We start from the raw sequence: 11,077 nt of genomic DNA on the forward strand, positions 1-11,077 counted from the left end.
GGGGAGCAGTCGGGCTTCGCCCCGCAAGTGGGGCTGGGCTGGGGGTGACTCACAGAGCTCGCAGAGTTGGGCCGGTCCGACGTGTTCCACTCTGTTTCTGTGCTGTCTCTACTGGCTTACTTGGCCTTTGTTGTCTGGGCTGCTCGCTCATACCTGCAGCAGGGCTTGGGCGCTCTCAGGAGTCTTCTTTTGTGTCGGCCCTAAAACCTCGAACCTGTTGTTGCTTGTTTGTCATTGTCGTTGTTGAAAGAATTATTCGTTTTTTGTTGCTCTTGGAAATGCAAATAGTACTCTGGTATCACAGCGCACACTTCTCAGGATCGCGCTGTCTCCTGGCACGGCCGCTCCAGACCCGTCGCCATCTTGGAATCAGTACTACACTATCTTGATTACTACAGTTGTAACAGTAAGTTTTGAAATCAGGAAGTGTAAGTCCTCAAACTTTGTACTTCCTTTTCAGGATTGTTTTGGTTATTCTTCATCCCTTGCAATTCTGTATGATTTCAGTATCTGCTTGTTAACTTCTTCAAACAAAAGCAAACCAGGATTTGAATAGTGATTGTATTAAATCTGCAGATCAGTTTGGGGAGTATTTCTATCCTATACATTTTTAACAGCCTTCCAGATCATATATGTTTACGTAACTAGAATCATACTACACATACTATTACAGTTGACGAGCTTTTTTTTTTTTTTTTTTACTGAGATATACCACTTACACATTTTAAGTCATTAAATTTTCTTGGTCTTAAAGCCACAAATCCAAGAATCTGGAACATTCAATATTTTTCATATGAAGAATTCAGTAAACAACACAAACAAATTATTTTCTCATTTCATCTCAAAGGACTAAGTGGTGTAAATGGGATTTGCAGAGCAAGATTATTATTATTATTTTTTTTTTTTAAAGATGACCGGTAAGGGGATCTTAACCCTCAACTTGGTGTTGCCAGCACCACACTCACCCAGTGAGCGAACCGGCCATCCCTATATGGGATCCGAACCCGGGGCCCTGGTGTTATCAGCACCGCACTCTCCCGAGTGAGCCACGGGCCGGCCCCGCAAGATTATTTTGACCAGGAAAATAGAAGACCTGGTGTGTAAGTCCTCGGCTTCTGCCTTTGGGAATGTTTTTGTCCTCACCATTCCTTTCAAGGAAATATAGGGCAAGAAGAGAAGTTAAAGTAACAACCAGCAACAGCAGGTATACCCATCAACAAGAAAATAAATTTAAGAAAAAAACATAATACTACATATTTTAAGCACATTTAAAAGGTTAAATTCACTTGGCTTATCAAGTTCTCTTTACCCTGTTGTGGTGCAACCATCAGGATCAGTTAGGAGGGTTCCTCTTAATGTAAATGGAGCATCCTGACACATTACATTAATCTTTGAAACAATATGACAGCTTGTCTTCTAATATGCGAATCCTTTTGATGGGTAGCCTCTGGGGAACAGCAAAAGAAGAGTGAGCCTATCCATAAATATTTTCCAGAAAGAGAGTACGATCTTTTCCTAAGTATTGATTTGTATTAGTTTTTCTGTTCTACTTTTGCCTGTCTTGAGAATATAAATAAAATTAAATGTAAACAACATCCTTAAATATTCTAACAAAATTCACCCGAGTAAGTATTAATTCCTTGAAAAGCAGTTCTTACACTTTTTCATTATGGACTCATAGGCTTCTTATAGTCTTATACAATTATTATCATTTTTTATGCTCAAATGGTCACAACTTAGCCAGTTGAAGCCACTGTAAGCTGTCTCTTATGTCCTTTTGAGGGAAACTCTGAATTTTTAAAGTGTCCTTGCTTGCTCTCTGGCAGTTACTTCTGCCTACCTCCCTCCCCTGCCCCGTTAGCCCTCCAATTTGTACTTTACTTCCCTAAACATGGAAATCAGCTATCCTTTCAAAGAGTCCTGATTTATTTTACTAGAAAACAATATTAGAGACAAAAATCTGAGGGCTCGAGGTGGATATCAAAACTGGAATTATAGGGTGACATTGTTGTCATTTAGACAACAGAACGAGAACAAAAGTTTTAAACTTTGATGTAGTTCAATTTATCTATCTTTTTCTTTTTTTGCTTGTGCTTTTGGTGTCACATGTAAGAAACCATTGCCAAATCCAAGGCCATGAACATTTTCTTCTAAGAGTTTTACAGTTTTAGCTCTCATATTAGGATCTATGATCCAGTTTGAGTTAAATTTTGTACATGGTTTGAAGAAAGGGTCTAATGTTATTCTTTGGCCTAGTGTGCCAGCCCCCTTGCTGAAAAGACTATTCTCTTCCCCACTGAATTGTCTTGGCATCCTTGTTGAAAATCAACTGATATATACATAAAAGCATCAATGTTTATTGATCTTTTCCAATTGAGTTTTAACATTAAGGCATACCTACCTTAATTTTTAACCTCTCATCAAAATTATTATTGCATTCCATTGTGCAAAATAAGCTATACAGCTATTACTTTAGCCAGAAATCTTAATTAAAACTGGCATAATTACTGGTCCTATAAATAAAAATTTATTAATATTAAAATTTAGAATAAGAATACTGACTGAATAATAACATTGAACATTACAACTGCCTTTGTATAATCTGACTACATTCCACTCCAACTAATGAATGGTCAAATTATCTTGTTTGAAGTTATTTGTAAATTTTAGAACTGTTTGGTTGCTAAATACACAATTGTCTGACATATTCTCTATTTTAATTCTTTAATTTTAATTTGAGATTGTTTTAATCTTGATAATAGCATTACAATATTAGAGGATAAGAAAAGTCTGTACACTTCATGAGATGGATGAAAAATTTAAGTAGTTCATGTTCAAGATTTTTATTCAGTTACTCTAAAGACTCATTGTGCACTTACACAAATAACTTTTCATATACAATGTGTTTTTTCTGGATAAACCCAGTTTTGTGTCAGAAATTTAGAATATTCTAGTTGCTCAAATTTCTGTGCAAGATTTAAAATATTTGCATACATTAAAATATCCTGTTTGTAATCTAGTCCAGGCTAGTAATACTTTGTTTCTTGATTTGGGTGCATATCACACATGGTTTTAAACTGTAAAAATTCATTACACTGTACACTTGTGATGTGTGTACTTCAGCATACATTAAAATATCCTGTTTGTAATCTAGTCCAGGCTAGTAATACTTTGTTTCTTGATTTGGGTGCATGTCACACATGGTTTTAAACTGTAAAAATTCATTACACTGTACACTTGTGATGTGTGTACTTCATTGTATGTATGTTATATATTTAAAATGTCAATTCTTATAACTTTGTTTTGCAGTATGGTTACTGGATATTACAACACAGATAAAACAAAAAAATTTTAAAGAACTAGAGTTTATAAAAACTTAATTTTACCAATACATGTTTTCATTTTAGCTAGTAAAACTAATTATAGACATTTATAAACCAAGAGTTTATCTGTCAGATTCATTATTCCATAATTTTCATTACTTTGTATTAAGAAAATTAATATAAAAGTCCTTATATTTAAGATTATGGATCTGAAAATAGAACTCGATTTTTTTCTTCTGTCAGAGTTAGAAGTAGTTTGGTTCCCCTGTCACAGCTAAGAAACTATGCTTTCTATAGCCAAAGATATAGTAAATTGAAAAAAAAATTTTTTTAATATAATTTTTAGTCAGTCATTTTAAGCTACAAATAATGGTTTCAACACATGCAAATTTACTGGTTTAGTCTTTAATTTTTTAAAGAAACTGTATAGCAAACCTGCCTAAGAGAACTTAGTGCTGTTATCTATGCAAATATATTGTAAACTAACCAAGTTTTAAAAATATTTGGAAGTCTCAAGTTCTTAAAAATGCACTTTTAAGCACCAACTAAAATACTTAATTGCATATACAAATTTTCAATTGGTAAAAGGTGTAAAAAAGTTTCTTCTACTTCTACAATGTCTGTTTAAAAGAATGAAAATATATGAATATGTTTTTTTGTAAAAACCTAAAACGCTACACCTTTATCTGTTTCTGGAAATTCAGTAAAGCTAAAATGCTATTATGAGTTAATTGTTTTAACTAACAATTTTTCCCCAGATAAACCTTAAACTCAAAAAGGAAAACAAAAATAGCTTCTATGCTCCTAAGAAATGACAGCATGCCAAAAATTACACTAAACTGTGATAACAGTAATAAATGCTAACATTAAAAAATCTTATATAGTTACATACCTAGTTCCTCAAAGACTAAAGTCTTAAGAAAGGAATAAACACCTTATCTTGAATTTTGGCCAAAGCAGCAATCGTTTCTAAGCTGAATAAAGTGAAAATTAAACCACTCCCACCTCTCCTTTAGTAAAAGAATGGGGAAAAATATAATTTTTAAAAGATATACAATCCCACATGTGGAAACTTTTAAATAAAATATCTTTACTCCAAAGGGTAATAAAATATAAGGTTATAATGAAACTGAGTAATTTCAACATTTCTTTGGGTATTTCTTTATTTAATGCTTTAATTTAAAATTTCAGAACATTTACTGGTAAAATTTAGAGCTTATAAAAAACTTTACTTTTTAAAAATTATTTTTTATGTTTCATTTGTGTGGTGATTGTGTAGTTATAACAGAATACAAAACAGGAAAGTAAATATGGTATGTCTAAATCCATGCAGAATTTGAATATTTGCATTTCAGCTACTATAGTTAAACTTTTTGAGAACTCGATTGAAAAACATATAAACATAGTGTGAATATGGGATTTCGCCTGAAATGTATTATAAATCTGATGTCTTAGAAAATGGTTATTATAAAACCTACACAATATTGTAAAGTCATAAAGATCAATAGAATTTTTCCATTAAAATGTTCTGTGTATAGTTTTTAAGTGTTATAATTATCTGAAAATACTTAACATGAATTGTTTTTTGTTTTGACATAAACATGGTAATATTTTCTGACATTCTTAATTATGAGTCTTTAAACTAAAATAATTTTAGTTAATAATATACGTATTTCTCTAAAGACTTTTTTAAAAAAACTTAAAGTTCGGCATCAACCTGCTTCTGAACTAAAAAGATTGTTGCTAATAAACTGATGTATGGTAGTTAATTGTCAATAAAAGGTTAAAAGAGAAATTTAGACAAAACCTCAAAATTTTGAATTTACTTACATTCTCTCTTTCTAAATTATTTAGGTAGAGTTTCAAAAATTACTACTCAGACAAAATTTTGTCTAAATAATTTAGATAGATGTGTGATATCTCCTTGAGGGTCAATTAAGACTTCTTTCTCCCTTCCAATAACAAGTACTTTATACAAAAACTATAAAATAATCCAGACAAAAGCATTGTAAACCTAATTTCAACATATTTAGACCAAAATTTAAAAAGGTCATTACATAATTTCCTTGTATGCTTTACTTAGGTATTCTTGTTTCCTTGTAAAATATATTTTCTCTTCCAAAAGCCCCTAATTAAATGGTTTAAAACAATATACCTGGACTTTCATTTCCAAGAAGATAGATGTAAACCCTGAACCAATTCCGTGAGACAGATCCTGAGTGGTTAACTAGGTCTAAATTTTGAGTGGAGTCAAATAGCCATTTGCTGACTACAGGTTACACATGTACTCTGAGGTCTTTTTACTGGCTGCCTTCCCCCATCTGTGCTACCAGTAACTGCTGTGAGGGAGTTTTACTCCTACTCTGTCACCCATATTTAATCAACAGACTGCAACCTCTCAAATATTAACTGGCCAGAACACAGCAAGCCAGAATACCTCTTTTGCATTATGGGCCCAAACCATCAGAACTGAACAAGCTTGGATCCTTCTTTTGCATAAATAAATCAAATTGGAAACCTGAGCAGGAACTTTTGTTATGTAAAATAATCCCTCTCTTTCTTCTGGCAAAGTGCACTTTCATTTTGTATGGAAGGCTGAAGGTTGCCAGTTTGCAGTCTTCCCAGTTTGCAAAGTGTTTATCTCCAAAATTCCTTTTCAGTGAAACTTTGTTAACATAGAGAACACGTACTTTTTCCCACTATTGCACCTACTAACCACAGTTAAAACCCTGAACATTATACATAAAACAAGCTAAAAAAGACTTCAGGACCTGAAAAATGACACAGTAATGAATTCCCTGGCTTTTCTTTTTGCCACATATAGCCCACACTGGGGCCTGGAGAAGCTGGCAACCCAGAAACACCAATACATTTCCACTCTGTGGTAACAAAGCAACACCCCTCTTTTCCTGCTGAAAGTGGTGTCAGATCCAGAGTCTTATAACTTAATACCTAAGATGTCCAGGTTTAAATCAAAGATTGCTTGTCACAACAAGAACCAGGAAACCTCAATTTGAATGGAAAACAAAAAGATGCCAACACTGAGACAACACAGATGTTAGAATTATCTGACAGATTTTAAAGCAGTCAACATAAAATGCTTCAAGCTTGAAACAAATAAAAAATAGAAAGTCTCAGCAAAGACATAAAATACATAAGATGAACCAAGTAGAAATTTTAGGACTGAAAAACACAGTAACTGAAATGAAAAAAACTCACTGGTTAGACTCAAACAGTAAAATGGAGAGAACAAAGGAAGGAATCGATGAGCTGGAAGATAGAACAATAGCAATTACCCAATCTGAACAACAGAGAGAAAGTAGGGAAAAAAAGTGAACAGAACCACAGGGACTTGTGAAACTATACCAAAAAGATATAACGTTCATGTCATTGGAGTCTTAGAAGGAGAGAAAAAAGAGGGTGAGTCTGAAAAAGTATTCAAAGAAATAATGGCTGAAAATTTTCCAAATTTGGCAAAAGACATGAACTTATAGATTCAAGAAGCTGAGTGAACCTCAAATAAAATAAACCCAAAGAAACTCATGCCAAGACATATCATGGTCAGACTCCTGAAAATCAAAACAAAGAAAAAAATACTGAAAGAAGTAAGAGAAAAATGACACCTCTTCTATAGGTAAAAAACAATTTGAATGACAATTTTAATTTCCATCAGAAACCATGGAGGTCAGTAGGAGATGGAATATTTTCCAAGAACTGGCAAAAAAAAGGACTACCAACCCAGAATTCTATATCAAGGGAAAATATCCTTTGGAAATGAGAGAATAATCAAGACATTCAGATAAAGGAAAATTAAAAGAAGTTATTGCCAAAAGACCTACCCCAAAAGAATGGCTAAATGAAGTTCACTAGACAGAAAGGAAATGATAAAAGAAAGAATCCTGGAACATTGGGAAGGAAGAAAAAAATGACAGAAGAGCAAAAATATGGGTAAACGCAATAGACTTTCCTTCCCCTTTTGAGTTTTCCAAATCATGTTTGACAGTTAAAGCAAAAATTATAACACACCTGATGTGGTTCTCAATGTATGTAAAGAAAATATTTAAGGCAATTATATTATGAACGAGGGAGGCTAAAAAGACATAAAGAGGGCCGGCCCGGTGGTGCACTGCTACAGTGCGCCGCTTGGGAGTGCAGCGGCGCTCCCGCCGAGGGTTCGGATCCCACATACAGACCGGCTGCTCACTGGCTGAGCGAGGTGCGGGCACAACACCGAGGGTTGCGATCCCGTTGCCGGTCCGGTCCAGTATGGGCGTGACACTGAGGGTTGCGATCCGTTGCCGGTCACGAAAAAAAAAAAAAGACAAAAAAAAAAAAAAAAAAAAAAAAAAAAAAAGACATAAAGAGAGGTAGGGTTTCTGCATTTCACTCAAACTGGCAAAACGTTGATACCAATGGACTGTGAAAAATTATACATATATAATGCGATACCTAGACCATACAAAGAGATATACTCAAAAGCACATAAGTCAAAATGGAATTCTAAAAAACCAACTTCTTGATATAAAATGGATGCTATCTGATCATGTGCTTAAATACAATTTGTTTTTAAAAACTAAGACTTTAACACCAAATAATATTGTTAATTTAAACACGTGGTTAATAGATCTGCAACATAACCAGCGCCACTTTAGACAAGCCTACGTACAAAATGGCACTGCCCACCTCCTCCCCTCCCCTCCCCCCTTCTCTTTATGAGAAGCCTCCTGACTTAAACAGAAATCCCTTTTGCTTCCACAAGGACGCACAGGTAGGGGGAAGGCAGGTTAATGAAACTTCCTGCTAGTCCTCCTTCATTCTCTGGACATTCACCGATTAGATGACATGTTTCTCATTATCTCAAACATCAATGAATGTCATGACATTCCATTAATTAAGTTTGAGAGACCCTTCCAAGTGTCATAGCCTTGGGTGCTGAAACAGAATTTTACCTTTAGAATGTACAGGTACTTGAAATAAAAGAAATAACTTTTCCTTTGAATTTATTTGGTGATAAATACGAACAATTGTTGTTGGTTGCTACATTAGTACTTACTTCCCTCACCTTGTGTGGGTAGTTAGGACAAAGGCCTTCCTTAGAACAAGGATAGAGGTCAATGACTCACATATTGAGCCTTCTTTTTAATACCAACCTAGAATAGCAAGTTAAGAGGTTTTGTCGTCCTAGACTAAACCTGTACCATTAACTCTGTTTTTGCTGATCTATCCAAAGAGATAACCTGGAAAAAACAATTAATGCATAGCATTACAAAAAAAACCCCAAAATAATATTTCACAATCTTGATTCTGTAGCTTCAGGCCCATAAATAATCATTGGCCTAAAATTATAAAAAGCAAATTATATAATTTTAATAATAGTTGATCTTATTTAAATATGTAATTATTGTGTTACTGTTGCTTTAGAAGTTGTACATTTTTTTTAAAGCAAAAAGAATTCTCATTAAGAAGTATAAAGCAAGTTGTAAAGTGAAATCCACTAAAGAGGCATGATTTTAAAAATTGGAAAGTATTTAAAACTAAAACTTATATCTTATGTCATCTATATACTCAATACAAAATCATTCCTTTTTCTAAGAATTATATTTTCATTTCCTACAAGCCTTAAGAAAGCTTAGGGAACAGGGTGCAGACAAAAAGAACATGCCATGAAATTACCGGGTTAGGCAGGAGATCGCACTGAGTCAAGTGAATATCCAGAAACTGCTACCCAACAGCCCCAGAGTGTACTGTGTGACAGTATCAATGTCACTTCAATTAACGTCTCCATATGTGTTAGTCTGTTATGAACTAATGATCTGCAAACCATCAAAATGCAATAAGTGGTATTACTAATAATGACCATCACACATCAGGAAAAGATAACATCATCTTCATTATGTTCTGCTCCTTTATGGCAAGGAAGAAAAATTTTACAAAAACTTTTATTAAAAACAGCTAAAAATCAGAAATGCTAGTATTTAAAGGCTAACTTTAGTTATCTAGGATACTTCATCATGAACTTTTCCCACTACTATTCATGATTGTAAAGGTTGTGTTTTATTTTCATTTTTTAAATCTAATTTTAACTAAGACCTTCTAACAATTCTGAAATACAGATATAGCTCTGCACAATTTGCATGCATTGGAGTATTTTTTCCCCCCCACATCTATCAAATTTTATTTATTGATCTTAAACCAAATGAACTACAGTTACACTAGATGAGGAAGCCTCAGAGTATTGTCTGGAATAACAGATACCAGATACTGAACTTAAATACCTCAAGGTGTCCACGTGATGTTAATATAGTAAAGTCTTAGCACCCCTGAGCATGACCTTACTGGTTTTTAATTATTGAGCAGGGACAAAAATGCTCCTTGGGAAGTTATAATTCCGCTTAATTAAACTTTTGAATTCACTGCACCCAATGAGTCTCTCCGGAAGCGCATCCTCAGGTCAGTGACCGTCCTAGACCGCTTCCCACAATCCACAGGCCCTCCCAGTTGTACCACAGGGGTCAGACAAACTTGTTCTGTAAAGGGCCAAATGGTAAATACTTTAGGCTTGGCAGGCCATAGTGCTCAGCAACCACTTAGTTATGCTGTTAAGAGGCAGGAAAGCAGTCATGGACAGTACGTATAGGAGTGTGGCTATGTTCCAATAAAACTTTATTTATGAACAATGAAAACTGAATGTCCTACTTTTTCACGTCAGGAAAGAGTATATTTCATATATGCATTTAATAATGTAAAAATCATTCTTAGCTGGCATCAAAAACAGGCCGACTCGGCCACAGTTTGCCAAGCCCGGATTTATCACGCAAGCAGCCAGTGGCTGGGAAAAGAAGAGGAGGACAACACGAGGCAAGTCTCCAGCCCCATCTGCCCAGAAGGCGCATCCCCGGCGAGTGCTCGCTGGGCTGCCCGGCGGCCTCGGTGCCGAGGCCCACTGGAGAGGGACACACCTCAGCGCCCAGGCCAGGACCCTGGGCAGTCGGGTTTGGGAGGAGGGTAGGACCAGGGAAAAGGAAGAGCCGGGCGGACTTCGTGAGGCCGGAACCCGGGAGGTTCCCCCAGCGCAGCCCCCTGGGTCGCTGCCGCCTCAGGCGGGTCACTCACTTGGAGATGCCGGCGCTGACGAAGGCCATAGCAACAGAGCAACTAGAAGGACTAACGGTTTCATGGGCATCTTCCGTAGCACTCCGCCATGCGATGGGAGCGTCCTGGGGCCACCAGGCGGGGTACCTCAGGGCTGAAAGAGGAGGGCGTCAGCAGCCGACAGTCCTACCTCAGGGCCCAGAGAGGCCCCACAACGGTTGTCTGCAGTGCGCAAGCGCAGCGCGGTGGGGGAGGGGAGCGCGAGCAGCCAAGGCCCGCCCCCTCCTGGGGCCGCATGCAGGGGGCGGGGTGACCGCCCGCCACCCTTTTCTGGTGCCCATGCCCGCTCTGACTTCGTGGTTCAGGACTTCTTGACGCCGGGCTACTGCAGGGCTGTGCATGGCCTGGGGGCTGGTGGGGCTTGACCCGTCCCCCTCTGGGGGTTTAGCTACGGCTAAAACACAGTCCCCGAGCTGGTGGAACTGTCCCGTGGTACTGACACATCACCTTGCAGGTACAACAGCATGAAATGGCTGTAATGGCAGAAGCTCTAGGCACTATGGATTTACCAAGTGCCTGTTGTCTAAAAAATCTTCTCCATCGCCTGGAGGTTCCTTTCACGCTGTTTCAGTTAAGGAAGGAGTCAGAAGAGGATTGAAGGG

The 11,077-nt window shown here is 36.7% G+C and overlaps 1 protein-coding gene across 1 annotated transcript in view; it reads right to left on the minus strand.

The window, feature by feature from the left end:
• The window catches only part of SPESP1 (sperm equatorial segment protein 1), a 42,468-nt gene extending 31,882 nt beyond the window's left edge, over positions 1-10,586 (minus strand). The window contains exon 1 of the mRNA XM_008592887.1: positions 10,437-10,586. Coding sequence (XP_008591109.1) covers positions 10,437-10,506 — 70 coding nt within the window. The 5' untranslated portion in view covers positions 10,507-10,586. The remainder of the gene's footprint in view (positions 1-10,436) is intronic.
• Between the last annotated feature and the right edge of the window lie 491 nt (positions 10,587-11,077).

Source organism: Galeopterus variegatus, unplaced genomic scaffold, assembly GCF_000696425.1.
Source record: "Galeopterus variegatus unplaced genomic scaffold, G_variegatus-3.0.2 Scaffold8437, whole genome shotgun sequence".
Taxonomy (NCBI): Eukaryota; Metazoa; Chordata; class Mammalia; order Dermoptera; family Cynocephalidae; genus Galeopterus; species Galeopterus variegatus.